Consider the following 17,316-nt stretch of genomic DNA (forward strand, 5'->3'; position numbering starts at 1 on the left):
TTACAAGGCTTTCTAAACATGTGACTCTCTTGTGCGAGACACGAATGCAACAGTGATAAATGTCACTCTAGGAAATGCGATAAATATACGTTCTGTGAGAACAGCTTGATTTCAGTTTGCCATAAACAAGATCTTCTCTGCATCGATGTTCTCTTTTTCTGCAATATTTTGAATAAACAAGCTCATCATCGTATCTTATGTGCCACTGATAAGGCTGCCTGATGCACGGCTAAAATTTGAATGCCACGTTTTTGCATTCGAATGTGGATTTTTATTTTAAATTCGACAAATTTTATACGAAAGCCCAACTCTGAAGAAGAAGCTAATTTAGTTTCCCCAAACAGAGTTCCTAGAACTAAAATCCTTCCTAGTTCCTGAGGTGCAAACATGCCAAAAGCAGGTATTTCTGCCAGTAGTACTAGGACCTATGAAAAGGTTCCTCCGGTGCGAAAGCCCCTTTAGTAATGACCAGTGTTGAAGAATAAATGAGATGACTGACCTGCATGCAACCAGCCACAGATTGAGTCGTAATTCCAGGAGTAAACAGGGACACTCTAAGCCTAACATAGTGGTACAATGAATATTGTATCACGGTATTATGATGGTACTGCCACAGAACATTTTTTAAAATAAATTAAATGCTGTCTCTTAACAAGGCATTGTCCCTCTTTCTCAGGTGCACAGCAAGGACAAGAAGTACGTCTGTAAAGTATGCAGTCGTGTCTTCATGTCGGCTGCCAGTGTGGGCATCAAGCATGGCTCTCGGCGTCACGGTGTCTGCGCAGACTGCTCGGGTCGAGGCATGGCTGCCCTGCTGGACCAGAATGGTGAGGACGGCTCGCAAGAAGAGGAACTCTTGTATCCCGGTGACCACCGTTTCCCCGATGACACTGCCGACGGCGACGGGGAAGAGGAGATGATGGTGGAAGCGGAGCTGATGGGAGAAGGTGAAGGAGAAGAGGAGAACGGGAAATGGCGGGCTGGCTCAGGGATGTCGCAGCGAGAAGACAGAGCATTAGACGATGGCAAAGAGGAAAGCGACTCAGCTCTGGAAGGAGAAGCCAGGACGGGAAGCGAGAAACACTTCAGTTGGATCTCCTAGTCCAATGCCTGGATCCTTGTCCAAGGTTGAGCACCTGTTCCTATAAGGAGATATGCTTTAGGGGGGCAATCGGATCTCAGCATGTAGAAGGAGCCGGATACAGAGAGATCCTTGAGATGCCCACAGGGCTGCCAAAGGAGAGACAGTGGAGAGTCCTCTCGTCCCGACTCCATGTGCTTCTGACCCAGGCTTCAGTTTTTCTCCTTTCTTCCTTGAGGACCAAACGGGTTTCTGTGTGTGTTTGTTATTTCTTCAGACAAAAGAGATTGTCCAAATCAGTACCACGCTTGATGGGTCAGACAAAGAAGTGTACGAAAGATGTGCTCTTGCCATATGGTCAGCTGCCACCAGGGGGCGCTGGCTTATCTATTGCGCAGCAGTTCACGTCAGAAGACTTGCACCAGTTTTTTTTTTGGCACATTGTTGTTTTCTGCAAAGAGAAACTGCAACAGACTTGCACTTTAAATGTTGACTAGATTCCTATCGATTCCCTGTTTCTGTGGTTTACATTTTTATTCCAATTTACATAGATGAATATGGTGACCGCACCTACCTTTAAGGATACACAGTATGTCCTTATGACTGTTATATATGAACATTTGTGCTAGGTTTGCTAATTATAATGTTTGCCTTGTAATGTTTTATTTCGTTGCAATTTTCATTCCTGAACATTTATATCAAGGGGAAAAATCATGTATATAGATACATATAAGTGAGATGTTGATTTTGTGTTCTCGACAAAGAACGGTAAAGGGGAAGATGGGTGAACACTATGCAGAAACAAATCTTTCTAGTTCTCAACAATCTTTATTCTCTCTATTATGGGAGAGAAAACTAGTCTTCAGCAATGGCAAAGCAGAGAGACTGGAGGAGAGAGAGTATACGAGTAGATTTATGGAAATATTACTTGTGTTCCACTGTAATATTTCCTCATTATTTGCATTCCATAGTGGACACAGTCAGGGATGGGTATGGTTTTATACAGAGGGTTTCCAGTGTGGTGCGTTTCTATAAAAAAAAAAAAAAAAAAAACTGTATGCAAATGTGTGTATTTTGTAGGTTTGGTTTGTGGGGGGTGTTTAACTCAAGCTAACGTCATTCAAAAGCCTTTACAGAAGCGGTTTCAGACTCTCTCCTCTCGTTCCTCTTTTTACGTTTGACGTATTTCACGTTTCCTCGCAGCCTTGCCATTGTACTGTACTGAGTCTGCCTCTGAAATCTTAAAGCCGTGTGATGTGGCAGGGAGATATCATGCCTTCCCACTAAATATTTATTGCTCTAACTTCTGGAATATTCAAAAATATGCATCAATTTCTTAATCAGTGAACCACAGCTTTCTTTTGTTGTCAGTCCATTTAAGATGACGAAACACAAAAACTCTTTGTAATGAGACCATGGGGACTAATGTGTGCTGTAAAGTGAAATTGCTGTTCATTTATTGGGTTTAAATGGTTATTTATTTAGTTTGTGTGTCTTTGAGGGAGAGATTGTCTAGTCTTTTTACACATCCTTACCATTCTGTTTGACTCTGTGTGTGAGTGTGTGTGTGTGTGTACGAGTGTGTGAAGGACCGGGTTCATGAATGTCTTTTTACTCATTGTTTTAACAATCTGTGCCAGAATCTTTGACAATGGGAATAAAACGCTTTATTATGCTTTACTTATGATTAACAAATTTTAATTATTACGGTTACTGATGATATTGTTGTAATTCTTATTATAATTATCGTTATTGTTATTATTATTAAGTGCTGGAGGCTAAGTTTATTATCTGTTTCATTTTTATATTTCCTTTCTTGAAAAACAGTGTAAAACTTTCCAATCTTGCCTTTCTATGGACAGCAAGCCATTTGGCTTTCAGAAGTAATTATATTGTGCCAGTTCCATGCATTTCTGAGTGATATTTGAGAACATTTTTTTTTCCTTAATATTCTATTTTGTTTTGGAAGGATGAACCTTCTGAGAGCTTAATTTACTAAGTGTTGACAGAAAGGTATATACAGCACACGCTTCTATATTACTAACGTACACTAAGTAATGAATATTATACCAAAAAATAATCTGGTATACTTTGTATACATTTAGTGCTTTTGTTTCGATTTGGTGTACAGGTGCAAAGCTTTGATCAAACAGTGAATTGCTTGGTTGATTTCATTTTTTCCCTCTACTTTGAAAAAGCACAGATTATGGTGTTATGTTATGAAGGGCCACTTGAAAGTACATTTTAAAGAAGAATCGCAGCTTTAATTCTGTTGCCCTTGGAAACGTACTCAAGTTTTGGATGTGCTCTACTGTATGCCATCACTCTGCATCTGAATTACGAAGACTGGCCACTGTCATGTGGAATTATGGGAAATGTATGCTTTGCAATGAGAAATTGTACAAGCTTTAGACCTCAAATGTCATTGGCCCAAGTGCCAGGCACAATTGCTATCCAAATGATTGGACATTTAGCTTTCCTGTTTGTTTAATTTATTATGTTCTTTACCTTTAATTGAAATAAAATTTGTTGGAATTAAAAAGCAAATTGGATGGCATAATTTGAATCCAATTCATTTATGCAAGTGAATAGCCCCTTTCACACAGTAATACCAGTAAATTGCCGTAAAATTATCAGAATGACTTTACCAGTAATTCAAAAATACACTGTTCACACAGGCAAGGAACGCCGTTCCGTCTTTTGTCCGGTAAAGCACCATTCACACATCCATTTCAAAATACAGGTAAATTCTGTGACATCATTCATCAGAAATTAATCACATCCCAGTGTTGTGTTTGTAAACATGAAGGGGTATACAAGGGCAGTGTTTTTGTTTATGTTCTTCATAGTAGACGACTTCAAACCAAACTACACAGAGTGGAGTAAATGCGTCATTTACATCAGAAAGTTATGATTGGCCCAGAGGCATTGAATTTTAATTTCAATGGCTCTGGATTGGCCCAAATTCTGAACTTGTACATGCTCATATCGGTAATCTCGTTCTGCGTTCACACAGAGCAGAATTCTGGCAATTTACTAATGTTACAACTTCCCTTACTGGTAAATTGCCGGAACAAATTTACCAGTATTTTTTAAAAAGGGGCTGTTCACACATGATCGCTTTACGGTAAATTACCGGTAATGTACCAGTAATGTGTGAAAGGGGCTAATGGGTTAGATTTCATGACTGGTCTATTTTTAAATGCACTTGTTGATACTTCTCAGTCATTTCAATCAGGTCATTTCTACAGATAAATATTAAAACATATTTGCCTCTATGTACTTGACCTACAAGTTTACTATAAGTGAGCCAGTGTGTGGTTCATTTTCAAAATGTTTGTGAGTGCATGCACATGTAGGTTTTGTCCATGCATGCCATTCTATATTTTAAGACGTCAGAGATGTACATTCTGCCAATTTTGGTGCACAATATAGCATTTCTTGCTTTTTTATTCCAGTTTTGTTCAGCTGTCTTTATCTGTTAAACCAAAGCTATTTGCTGCAACCTACCAATAAGCCTCTTCTCATCACTTCTCAACACACAAATTAAACAATATGGACCAATGCAAATACTATACTTTTATACACATAAGCATCATTATAAACCAGATCATTATTTAATTTAATAATTATGTTGCTTGTTTCTGAAGAGATTGAAAAATTATGCCATTACATTTATTTTTTTATTTTTTCGTGAGATTACTCCTGATTTTGTGATTGTAAAAACAACAATGAAGATATGTCAACTTATAATGATATTTGTGGGCAGAAATAAATAATTTAAGCTAATCTGTTTCCTTTAGTATTATTACAGCTAATCAAATGTAAAAATAGTTCCAGATTTGAATTCTCAAATTTGACTTAAGACAAAGTAGAAAACAACAACCTAACGTTATGGGATTGATGGTCACATTTTGAGAAATATATTTTTTGATGACAATGAATCAGTATGATATGACTTCATACGCATAGATATAGCCATAATTTAAGCAAATCTTAAGCAAATATCTCACCAGTTAGAAAGTAAAATTAATCAATTCCATATGCAATATGGTTTGCTGGCATTAAATAAGAAAACATCCCTGAATTTTAGAAATTATTGATCTAACATAACACATTAATGCTAGAGAGGGATATTTTTGTAGAAAAAAAAATTCACATCCTGATAGCAAACAATAATTAAAGTGGTCTTAATTTGAAAAAAATATATATACATATATCTTTTGTGGAAGGCTCAGGACCATAAAATGTTCATCCAATCGTTGAATTCGGTCTGAATGCAATGATAGGATGTCCCACTTGCATGTCATCCTATATATTTGAGCATTTGGGGCGTGGCTACTGTAGCAGGCTGAATCAGAGGAGTGTTTAGCCAGTGTGGAAAAAGCAATTCAGTTTCCATTACAGAAGTTCAAGCCAAACTTCACAGACCTGCCAAAATACACAAAGATAGACAACAGGGTAAAACAAAGGTAAACACTGGCAGTGTTTTCACAAGATGGACAAATTTGATGGAATATTTGGGTTTCAACTGATAAGACAAGTTTCTTCTCAACAGGAAAGCTAAACTTCAAATTAAAAGTATTCGTAATATGCTGGACCTTTTTTTTAGAAAGTCGTCCACTTTTACCTGTTGAGACATTTTTTCATTTTTATAGACCCGTAAGAGCTGTATTTGTGATGCTTGTGTTGGGGGAGGCATGATGCGTAAAAGGGGCATTTGCAAAGGTTGTTTAAAAACATGCTTTATTTTTGTAGTTCCGCTGGACGACACAAGTAGCGCACAAACTGCAATTTAATTGATTACAGTTTTGATTATTTTTCTAGCAAATGTTTTCAACTGTTAATCAGTAAATTAACTCTGAGACAAGTTGTAGCCTAATGCTTTCAGCATCAATGTGGATTGATGTAATTTGTAGAAGTGGTGTGCTGCAAATTCAAACAAGGCAACCAATCAAAAGCATCAGAATAGGCCTTTAAATGACGCACATCTAAAACAGTCAAAGCAACAAATTAATATTACTCAGCCATTAACATTTTCATAAGTAACCGCAATTTACATATTTTTTAGTAACCGTAACAGTCACATTTATTTTGTAATTAAATTACGTAACACCATTACATGTAACTAGTTACTCCCCAACAGTGTGAAGGGATTACCAAGATTAGTTTGTAACACTATAAAGTGGTTTATTCTGATGGTTTCATATTACTAAATTAGTGGATACTACTGTGATAATGCAATGTTTCTATCTTGAAGTGACTGACAACTCACAGTTATATTTATTTTTCACATTTTCTCTCTCAATATGAAAGACATTTTAGCCTTGCAAACATTTCAGACAAACTACACTTGCTTAAGAATTTTCCTCCAACACTAAACAGCACTAATGTTTGTGGAGTCTTTCCATCCTACATCAGCCTGCTTTTCCTGACTTCCCAGCTTCCCCGCCTGTTGTGTTCAACATCAGACAGATTTTATTTCTGTCCTCATAGAACTGTGGAGGATTAGGGGTCAGAGTTGTTTCAAATCACTATATTTCTAGCACTGACGGCACATAGGTATTAAACACGTGGAACAGGTCTGTTTTACTGGCCATGGAACCACCCAGTTGGGGTTCTCTTTTCTTGTGGTCATCTTGTAATTCCAGACAGATAAAATATTTGTAGGCGAAGTTGGTCTGAGCCACTGGGACCACTTGACTGGCATGCCCACCTGCTGCTGTTTTTCTCCACCAAGCTCTCTATCTCTCTCTCTCTCTCAAGTCTGTCATGTTGAAATGCAGGGGACGGACCAGCTGACTCAAGCTGCTGAAAAAAGTCTATGTCCGTAACTCCCCACTTGTTCCATAAATACCACCCCCTCTGTTGAATGGAGGATATTTTAGATCGTACATGTGGGATAAGGCTTTGAGTTCTGCCGCCCGCCCGGAGCTGAGTGACACGCACAGCACTTTGAAACCAGTGGCTGTAGTTGAGTTCTTGAAAACACAAAAGTGGACATGTCTAAGCACACTGATCAGGAGTCATACGCAGAAGAGATCGATGAGGATGAGATTCTGGCAGGCCTCTCGGCGGAGGAGCTCAAGCAGCTCCAGAGTGAGATGGACGACATCGCTCCTGACGAGAGAGTGCCGGTGGGAATGAGACAGAGAGACGCTTCTCAAAAGATGACAGTCCAAGGTATTGCATTCTTTCGCCTTGGTTGTTAATATATTAAATTGTTTGTTGCCATTAATCCTGAGAACATAGGGAATCTTTGTAAAAAAGCTCTGAGGTGCTGGAAGAAAATGAGTTTAACACTCAGCCTACTCCATCTCTAACTAGCTCCCAGTAGACCGTTGCTAAAACTGGTGGTCGTATCATACTGTAGTTTTAAGTGATGGAACTGTTAAATATATGTAAGAAGCATCACACTTGCAGTCATGTTGTTGTACTGAACATATCAGCTGTCCTGACCTTCAGTACAACATGATTTCTAACGTAATACTTATTTGTCCAGTTTGTGTATTTCTTTATTCCCTTGTTTATCTAAATAATATCAGGCAGGGGGTGTCCAGGAAACCTGTTTTGGTGATACCGGTGGAATAGAAATGACTTTTTAACAGCATACATAAGAAGCTACTTGTGCCTGATATCCAACTTTCATTTGTTTAACGCAATGTAGTCACATAATAATAAATAGTTTACCTATGAAGAAAAATATGATTATATAAATTGTTTTTTTTTTTCAAAGATTTTTTTTCTTCATTTCAGGTTGCAGCGAGCCCCAGTCAGAAGAGGAGGTCGATGAGGATGAGATTCTGGCAGGTCTTTCAGCAGAGGAGCTTAAGCAGCTCCAAAGTGAGATGGAAGAAATCGCTCCTGACGAGAGAGTGCCAGTGGGAATGAGACAGAAAGACCAAACTGACAAACCACCCACTGGATCATTTGATCACAGATCGCTGGTGGAATATCTGTACTGGGAGAAAGAGTCCAAACGTATGCTGGAAGAGGAGAGAGTTCCCACAACTCTATTACCTAGTCAGGTAACTGTAGTTATTGTCTGCATTATTTACATTCGGTGTATTACATGTCTCATAAACTGTGCTTGGAGCTCTGATTATTAATCATCAATTTTGACTATTTATAACTGCTGCAACTAGGAGGCCAATAACACTACAACAACAAATGTCTTGAAACAGCAACTGCGCTGTCATGCAGCATTTAAAACGATACATTCTATTTTTAGGCTTTGCAAGTTGTTGAAGATGAAATGTTTGGTAATTCTTAGTCTTTAAAAGTTGTTCAACACTTCAGACTTGACCCTTTTGTCCATTTGTCATCATCAGAAGAAAGCCCAAGAGGAGCTTGAAGCAAAAAAAGAAGATAAAGTTGAAGAGGTGGAATATGTCTATGAGGAGATCGTAGATGAAGTTGAAGGAGGAGAGGGAGATGTTGTTGATAAAGTAATTGAAGAAGTGATAATGGAGGTTGAGGAAGACCAGCCTGTCAAGATAGAACCTGATGCCTCTGGCCCTGTAGTGACCTCAGAAGATGCTTTACAGCCACCTCCAGAGTTTGCAGATACAAATTTTGAAGCAAAGACTGAACAATCAGAACTTAATGAGACAGAATCTAAAGTGAATGAGGAGACGGAAGCAGATTCCACCCAGTCTGAACCTGCTCCCTCATCATATGAGAACTGGGTGCCGGAGAAAGAGGAAAGGGTCATATCCAAGCTGAAGATCCCAAAACTTGCACTAGGTGTAAGTGCCTTAGTTAAAAAGACTGCAAGACCTTCTGGGAATGAAACCAATTTGGAGACCACTTTGGTTAAGATCCGCAACAACAACCCCTCTGTCACAGATGTCAATCTCAACAACATTGAAAACATTCCCAAAGAAATGCTCCTTGATTATGTCAACGCGCTCAAGAAGAACAGACACGTTAAGACCTTTAGCATCGCAAACACTGGTGCAGATGAAAATGTGGCATTCGCTCTGGCTAACATGCTCAGAGAGAACAGAAGCATCACCACACTAAATATTGAATCCAATTTCATCACAGGAAAAGGGATTGTTGCAATAATACGTTGTCTACAGTTCAATGAGACACTCACCGAGCTTCGCTTCCACAACCAAAGGCACATGTTAGGACACCATGCAGAAATGGAAGTGTCTCGTCTCCTCAAGGCTAACAACACACTTCTGAAGATGGGCTACCATTTTGAAGTCCCCGGGCCTAGGATGGTGGTCACCAATCTCCTCACCAGGAACTTGGACCGCCAGCGGCAGCAGAGAATGGAGGAGCAGAAGCTACAGCAGATGAAAGAGCAAAGGAAGGTCATCGAGATGTACGAGGACTCCCTGAACTTGCCCCCTGGCATGCTTGAAATGCTAGGAGGATACTTACCATTGTCCCTATTACAGGGTTCTCATAATGGAGCTGAGGAGACTCCTGAAGGTTCTCCTGAACCTTCACCACAACCAAGTCCCCCTCATCAGCTCCGCAAGACTCAAAATCTTGCCCCACAGCAGCATCCTCCTAGTTCAGACAAAGGAAACCTCTTAGAAGAAGTACATCTGAAAAAGACTCCGAAACGAAGGGATCCGCTTCTGGAATTAAACTTAAGGGATGAAAGGAAAGAGGGAAGAGCTAATGTTCAGCTAAGGAGTGTTTCAAAACAAAGAGGCACAGCAAGAGAAGGACCTGCAGATGAGAGAGCCAACCTGAAAGATATGATAAAAACTCTAAAGCCGGTTCCTCGAAGGCGACAACCACCTAAAGTGGAGCTAACACCTCGGGATCAGCTGCTCAGTGAGATTCGACAGAGCAACGTGGCCTATCTCAAAGCGGTATGTAATGTTGAAGTTTCTCAAATTAGATAGCTTGAGTGTGGACCATTGTTGGGGAGGGACAACTGGAAATGTTGTTGGGGTCATTAAAAGTCATTAAAACTCAAACAATAAAACGTACATTAAACTTACATTACCATGAACTATGTAGGCCATAGGTCTTCAGCCCTGCTCCTGGGGACCCACTGCTCTGCAGAGTTTAGCTACAACCCTATCAAACACACCTGAATTATCTAATCAAGGTCTTCAGGATCACTTGAAAAAATAACAGGTCAGGTGTGCTGAAACAGGTAAGAGATCAAATTGGCAGAATAGTGGGTCTTAAGGAGTAGGGTTGAAGAACTAGGACGTAGGCCCACATTTACCAAATTAATAACAAGGCATTGTCTGAATTTAGGTAAATTGACAATTTTTTCAATAAGTTTCAATAAGTTGCAGGTATTTTCAAGATATATTCTTTTAGCTTGCATAGTTTGACTAGCTTCTATTAAATGAAAGATTAACTAAGACACTGATATAAAGATACTGCTAAGATACTATTTAGTTTGAATAGGTGCACTATGACATCAACAACAAAACATATGAGTATTTTCTTCATTTTTTTTAAATCCCATTTGTTTTGCCATGCTAACTTTGGTAGTTTATGATAGTCTATGATGGTTTTCCCCAGCTTTCTTAGATGTTATCAGAACATACTTTACTTTTTTGGGTAAAAATGCACCAGTCGAGAACCGCAGCTTTATGATACTTGCATAAATTATTCATTGTGCATGGAGTCGACCCATTAAAATTCTTTCTCTGGCTCCCAAGAATTTGAGTGACAGCTCTGGTGCTAACCACTCATATAGAATACATTTTAGATTTTTATGTAATGTAATTATGTGTAAAATGTTTTCATATAAATTATATTGTTAGTCAGAGATTATGCATATTTATAAACTAAGCATTCACATTATCACCTGGCTGACAATATATTAACAAGAATTTGCTTGTGTAACTGATACAATGAATTTCACTGAGCTTTTCTTGAATGAATAAGTTAAATGTGAAAATGTGTGAACATGCCAAAAATGTGTTGGCAAGTTCTTATTTTTTAAGATGAACATTTTTGAGTCAAACTATTTACAATGTCAAACTATTTGGTGTTTGTAATGGTAAGCATCACTACTGCTTATTTTTTGGACTGCTAATCTTAAGTATTCAACTTCAATGTGTAACTTATTCCACACATTTATGATATATAGGCTGATAGTGTGCAGTTTGTTGAAAAGACATGTGTCTTTTCACTTTTCTAAGTGACCGTACGTGACATTATGTTATTGACTTGGATTTCTGTAAAGCAAACAGAAAGGCTGTCAATGATCCAATGAGTCCAAGAAGGAAGTACCAGTTTTGATATAATTTCAAAGGAGTTTCTACTTCTGTTTCACATCCACAGGTACCTCTTCCAAAAATCCTGGAGTCAACGGAAACCAGTCTCTTCTGAGTCACACACATGACTTCATAGAGAGACTGCACAGAGGGACAGGGTCAACATGAGAAAGGTCATGGAGAGAGTGCAGTTCATGTAGCCAAACAATTCCATGGTGCTCCTCAACTAATGGCGAGAGTAGAGTGTACTCAAATCATTTGACCCAGGGGGTCGGGAATGGAGGGGAGCTGCACTCCCTTGGACAAGCCAACAGTTATATAAGAATAAGCACAACACAATGGGCACTTTGATAAGGTCCTGAACTGTAAAATTCAACATGCACATCTATTCACATAAACCACTTCAATAAATGGTGTGAATGTCTGTGAATGGCTACACATAGTGCACGTGAAAATGTATTATTTTGTTTGTCTGAATTTGTGTTCATGTATTTATAGTGTCAATAAACATGATAGTGTAAATGTCACTCTGGACCTTTTCTTAATTGTCTTTCTAGAAACTGTTATTAAAATAATTACATAATTCATACAGAAACTCTTTTCCCAGAAAATTTTAAACACAGTTGAGAATTATTATGGGGGGGGTTGGAATCATATGCATTAAACAAAAAAATAAGTATATTATAATTTCAACCAAAGCTACAGTTAAGAAGCTAAAGTTTAGCTATACGTGTCATTCTCCATCACACATTAAAATGTATTGAGTAAAATTTAACTATAATGAACATATATTTAATTATGAATATTTAAAAGCTTTACAATTTACGTCATCAGTACATAAACAGTTTGGTAGCCCCACTAAACGCATGTAAGCCAGGCTTACAATTCTCAGTTTTGAACAATAAAAGACATTCTCATCTATATCCACCAAAGGGCCCTTGACATGTGAATTGTTGAAGACGCCCAGCACTATTGTGATTATGCAAAATTATACATTTACTGCCCTCTGCCGGACCACAGTGAAATCTCGCCCTATTTAAAAGTATATTATCCAGGTTAATTAGACATGGACAAGATGTTAGTTTGACAGCAATGAGCCTGTCAGTAACATTATTTAACAATACCCACTACATAACACATAGTGGGCGCCACCCACGTTTTCGTAAGGCCTGTGTTTAGTAGTCAATAAGTTGGGCGAACCCAGTCACAGTGATAAAGATGAAGTGGGATATGCTATTCTTCACAAACACCAAAGTAAGAAAAATGAGGAAAAGTGTGCCAAACCTTGTGCTGTTTCCGGCTGTTGGTAACGTTAAGCCTCTCATCCGTCGCTCTGAGGGATCCCAAAAATGCGTTTATGTCAGTCTGGCTTTAACAGTTTGTGCAACACATTTCGTCGAAGATTGTTTTATTAATATATCGCAATGTAACGTAGCTTGTAAAGAGTTGTCTTTGAAGAATGGAGCAGTTGAAAACTATATTGAAGTTGACAGAAAAGCCAAAGTTCAAGTATGAGCGCGGAAAAGCGCGGTAAAAGTTTTAAAGGCGCCGCAACAATAAAATCTTAAAATATATATATATTTTTTGCTTTCACTCTGTTTGCATTCAAGGTAATCTCTATGTTTACATAACACTAATCTCTGACAAAAACGTATTTTCACAGAATATTTTTCAGAGGAAAAGTATTGATAGACTCCTTCAACAGGTTTTTACTAGCTCCTCAGATTACATAAGTAAAATAGGTCATTCATTCTCATTATCTTTTAAAACAGAAATGTCCAAAAAAGGTTTAAACTAACTACCTATTCTTAGCCATACATTTGACAAAAAAAATAAAAATTGTTGTTTTTGGCAAGATGACACCACCACAAAAGATGTTAATCTTCAATTTTATTGACAAATTTCCTCACAAATAATTTCATAGTTGTGAACCGCTTACACAAGGTCAGTTACTTGTATTTTGAAAATAAAACCATCAGAGCATATAAACACTGTAAACCAATTTGAAACCTATATGATGGGTGTGAACACACGGAGATGTGAGTTACGAGTCTGACGAGGAGTCTTTGACGTCTGTGCTCTCCGTGGCCTCGCTAACCTCACTCATTTCTTTACTCTCTCCTCCGCTGTCTCCATCTCCCTCCTTCTCTCCATCCTGCACCATCAGCTTCTCCACCAGGCCAGTAACAGATGTGTCCTGAGACGGTGAAGCCTCTGAGCCCCACAGACGAACTCCTGGCTTCTGCAACTGCAGGAAAAGTGATTTTAAACATCTCTACCAGTGTTCGCCACTGAATAAGGAACCAAACTGGTAAGAGTAATATATTAAACGTGTTTTTGAGCGAGTACACTAGCTAATTGGTAACAATGAATCTGGAGAATAAAGAAAATGGATTTAAAAAAAAAAAGCTACCAGTAGGTTTTTAATTTTTGACGGTCAACCCAATTTATCCCCCTCTAATTTTTTAATTTAAAATCTGTGGAAGGTGAGACTCAACTGCACTGACCAAATTTAGATGTGTGAATGTGAGATTTATGTAACTAACACTTTTCTACCTACAATAATTGGGCAGTAATTATCAAAGATAAAAATACATATTTTTGATTATGTATTTAAAAACCACTTGGCACAAGCCTCCTTCTGAGATCAACATAGATCATCATGACTACTGTTAGAGTCCTAGTCAAACAGTTGGAAAATCCGTGAAGAGGCAAACTGAATATTTGTGGTTTGTTTCACCAAAGATTAAAAAAGATTTTTGCCTGTGTAATTCTTCCACATATGTTCAGTGGGTGTAGAGGCTCAGGTTACAATTTGGTAAATTGTTTATTCATCTTCATTAAAGGAGTTAATAATGATATGTAATTGCAACACCACGTACCTCATCTGCCATCTGCGTGAGATTCCTCTTCATGGCATAAGCATCTTCTCCATCTGCATAATATTTGGGCTCCACTTCACTAATCCTACAATACAGCATCAGGAAACATTTGGCATGACTGTGATGCAACGCAATATCACAACATAAAGAAAAGAACACAATGCACTTAATGTCTCTCCAATTTATCATGATACATATTCATAGTTATTTAAAACTTTAATTATACTGATGTTTTTGAAGTCGAACTACTTTGGAAGGGTCATTAACACAATGTCTTCATCCCTCTGTTTTAATTTATTTCAATTTAAAAACACCTTGGGAAAGTTAAGAGACACCTGCAGTTATTTCATTGTGTTACACTCCATCTAGCATTTTATGAAATTAAATTTGTAATTCATTCATTTAGTTATAATTGACTGACAGTCCATATACTTTCACAATACAATATAACAGAACTGGGAAAAAAGAAGTGATACTTACTGAAACTTAAGTGTGTTTGAGTACAAGTGAAGAGCGGCCCGGTTACTGAAATACAAACAGAAACACGGTCAGGAAAATCAATCCAGAAAATCTCTCAGGCCTGATATAATGACAGAGATATGTATATCCTACCTCTTCCTGACATGTAAAGAGACATATTTGGCATTGAAGTTCTCAATCATGGCTCTGCTGGCTTGATCCATCAGTTTTTGAGCCAGTCCAAGACGCCTGTGAGAGCGTTTAACTGCCTGTTTTAACACACAGGAGTGCATTTATTTATACACATGCAGACAGGGTGAAAGACAACAAATGAGGAGAAAGAACAGCAAATGTTTTCAGATTAATAACACTACCAGTGATGTAATGTGTCCATGAGGCACGTCGTCAGGATCCTCCTCCCTGTAAAATTTACAATATGCAATTTACATAAAATAATCTTTATTTTATGTTATGTATTATTTCATTATAATTATGAATTTTACATAATTATTATATTAATTATAATTATTTACAAAATTACCTTTCTTAAAGGGACAGTTCACCCAAAAATGAAAATTCTGTCATTATTTACCTTCATGTAAATGATAAAGGTAATGACGAAGAAACTTCTCATGTCATTACAAACCTGTAAGTCTTTTTTTTTTCTGTAGAACATAAAACGATATATTTTGAAAAGTGTAGGTAACCACACAGTTTGGATTTCCATTGACTTCCAGTGGATTTTTGTTTTGTCCATACAATGTAAGTTAATGGAAACAAAATAGTTTGGTCACCAACATACCTTCTTAAAGTTTCACAGCAGAATGTAAGTCATTCAGGTTTGGAACAACATGAGGGTGAGTAAATTATGACAGAATTATCTATTTTGAGTAGAGTATCCCTTTAACTAAACAATTTGGAGGTTTTATGGACATTGCACACATGAAAGCAATAAATAAAAACAAAACTTACATTTTAGCCAAAACATATCCCACTATCTTCCCATTCTCATCCTCTGCGATGTATGACAGCTGGAAAACAAACACAGCTGTTCAGTAAAGCAGTTCAGCACATGCTAATCAGTTTTTGTATAAAGATCAGTGTCAGACCTGTGGCCAGGACAGGCCGTGGTAGAAGTAGTACTTCATCTGATAGTTCTCTGGAAGACACAGCAGGTTGCAGTGCTGCATGTTCATCAGATCCTCTGGCTGGAGACACGTAAAAGAGAAAACCATTGAGCCAAGCTGTTCTCTACCTGCCCACCCGCAGTAAAACTGAATCATTCACATCAAGTACATTAGCCAAAACTAATCGTTTAATTATAATGTTCAGAGAGAAGCTGGAAAATAGTCATGTATAACTAAACTATAACTGTTTTGGTGCTTGACTGACGTAAGTGTACCTCAGAAAAAAGATATACAGTCAAACCAAAAATTATTCAGACACCAGATATGATATTTGATATTTTTTTACTAGTGGGTGCAGGACACTATAGTTCATTTATGTAAGTGAGGATAACAAAATAAAGTAAATCTATTATACCCAAAAAAATCTTCATATAGTAAAACTGATAATAATTTGTGAGCAAAAATTATTCAGACACTTTGACCTGACCATGTTTTGTTGTTTTTTTCTTTCTTTAATTGTTAATGTGACCTTTTTACACCACAGACTGAACAAAATTAAGCATTGCTTGGTAATTAGTTGACCTAAATTGGCATTATCTAATTGTGTACTTAAATTTAACCATTACATACATTTCTATCAAAGTTATCTGACATTATCAAGATTAATTATTTTCATATTTTATTACCATTTTATAAAGTATAGCGAATAAACTGTGATATTTATATTATATTTGGTTTGACTGTAAAATGATACCGGTGACGGTCCCTTTTAAAACTATTAAACTGCACAGCGTCTATGAGTCAAGCAAAACGTAGATATAATGAAAAGACAAATAATATTTAATACATCCATCGTTCAGAACGCGTCAATGATGCCCAAAATGGGTTTTGAGACACACACACACACCAATATCTTGTCTTTAGTTTCATTTACTCACCCGTGCGTTGCGTATATTCATTTTGCCTTCTGGGTTGCTTGATAAATATAATATACGATGTCAATACAGCTGTCAAATAGACTATTTTTTTTCTATAGAATCGAATAAGCAGGCAGATGGACACAGCTACACCACTACAACCATGTTGCCCATGACCGGAAGACGGATGCTCGGATGGTAAAGTCCTTCCGGTGATAACCATAATAAAAGTCCTTGAAAAAGCCACGAAACCAAGGTTTAGTTTTAGACATACAAAATGTTTTATAAAAGATTTACATTCAGGGTTACTTGTTTTTAATAAATTATTTATATTGTAAATTATGAAGGAGTAAAACTATTAATACTTCCAGGCCTTCATTCTGTTTTTATACATTTCATTTTATTAAAGGGTCATTCTATGGAAACGTCCATTTTTCTGTTCCTAGCCTTTACAGAAATATTACACTTTAGGGTTACAATTTCTTTATATTTTAAAATTAAGCAATATGTTATTTGAACAATTACTCCTTCTTGAGCCATCAATGTGGCAATATTTGTTTTTTAATTAATTATATAGCATTCAAAGCACACAGCGGGAAAGTGCTTTATTTTGTAAAATAGTATTTTGTTATTTTAATGTAT

The 17,316-nt window shown here is 37.3% G+C and overlaps 3 protein-coding genes across 6 annotated transcripts in view; 2 read left to right on the forward strand and 1 right to left on the reverse strand.

Moving 5' to 3' along the window:
• The window catches only part of LOC306860630 (zinc finger and BTB domain-containing protein 46-like), an 82,566-nt gene extending 78,948 nt beyond the window's left edge, over positions 1-3,618 (forward strand). For 2 of the 3 annotated variants that reach the window (XM_079402419.1, XM_079402417.1), the window contains one exon: positions 677-2,114. In XM_079402419.1, coding sequence (XP_079258545.1) covers positions 677-1,102 — 426 coding nt within the window. In that variant the 3' untranslated portion in view covers positions 1,103-2,114. Of the gene's footprint in view, positions 1-676 lie in introns of all 3 variants that reach the window. The other variant, XM_079402418.1, reaches the window with a different exon arrangement.
• A 3,403-nt stretch (positions 3,619-7,021) lies between these two features.
• LOC306860376 (leiomodin-3-like) lies at positions 7,022-11,820 on the forward strand. Its single transcript, XM_079402044.1, has 4 exons — positions 7,022-7,264; positions 7,838-8,109; positions 8,413-9,918; positions 11,357-11,820. Exons 1-4 carry the CDS (start codon positions 7,084-7,086, stop codon positions 11,402-11,404), a joined length of 2,007 nt encoding a protein of 668 aa, XP_079258170.1. The 5' UTR covers positions 7,022-7,083; the 3' UTR covers positions 11,405-11,820.
• Positions 11,821-13,162: 1,342 nt separating this feature from the next.
• LOC306860377 (N-alpha-acetyltransferase 10-like) lies at positions 13,163-16,881 on the reverse strand. Of its 2 annotated transcripts, none has more exons than XM_079402045.1 (8): positions 16,696-16,881; positions 15,740-15,838; positions 15,603-15,661; positions 15,005-15,050; positions 14,784-14,899; positions 14,652-14,696; positions 14,172-14,256; positions 13,163-13,537 (listed from the first exon to the last, which is right to left on the reverse strand). In XM_079402045.1, exons 1-8 carry the CDS (start codon positions 16,714-16,716, stop codon positions 13,334-13,336), a joined length of 675 nt encoding a protein of 224 aa, XP_079258171.1. In that variant the 5' UTR covers positions 16,717-16,881; the 3' UTR covers positions 13,163-13,333. The 2 variants fall into 2 exon arrangements, with proteins under 2 accessions (XP_079258171.1, XP_079258172.1); XM_079402046.1 differs by having other exon boundaries at positions 13,163-13,531; positions 16,696-16,859.
• Between the last annotated feature and the right edge of the window lie 435 nt (positions 16,882-17,316).

The sequence above is a fragment of the Barbus barbus genome (genome assembly GCF_936440315.1).
Source record: "Barbus barbus genome assembly, chromosome: 41".
NCBI lineage: Eukaryota > Metazoa > Chordata > Actinopteri > Cypriniformes > Cyprinidae > Barbus > Barbus barbus.

Bases quoted from the DNA above. Each gene is read 5' to 3' on its own strand.
- LOC306860376 (XM_079402044.1), top strand. From the start codon at position 7,084: ATGTCTAAGCACACTGATCAGGAGTCATACGCAGAAGAGATCGATGAG. The intron at 7,265-7,837 runs GTATTGCATTCT...TCTTCATTTCAG, and splicing joins TCAAAAGATGACAGTCCAAG to GTTGCAGCGAGCCCCAGTCA. The intron at 9,919-11,356 runs GTATGTAATGTT...TCACATCCACAG, and splicing joins ACGTGGCCTATCTCAAAGCG to GTACCTCTTCCAAAAATCCT.
- LOC306860377 (XM_079402045.1), bottom strand. From the start codon at position 16,716: ATGAATATACGCAACGCACGG. The intron at 15,662-15,739 runs GTCTGACACTGA...TTTGTTTTCCAG, and splicing joins ACGGCCTGTCCTGGCCACAG to CTGTCATACATCGCAGAGGA. The intron at 13,538-14,171 runs GTACGTGGTGTT...CTTTTCCTGCAG, and splicing joins TCACGCAGATGGCAGATGAG to TTGCAGAAGCCAGGAGTTCG.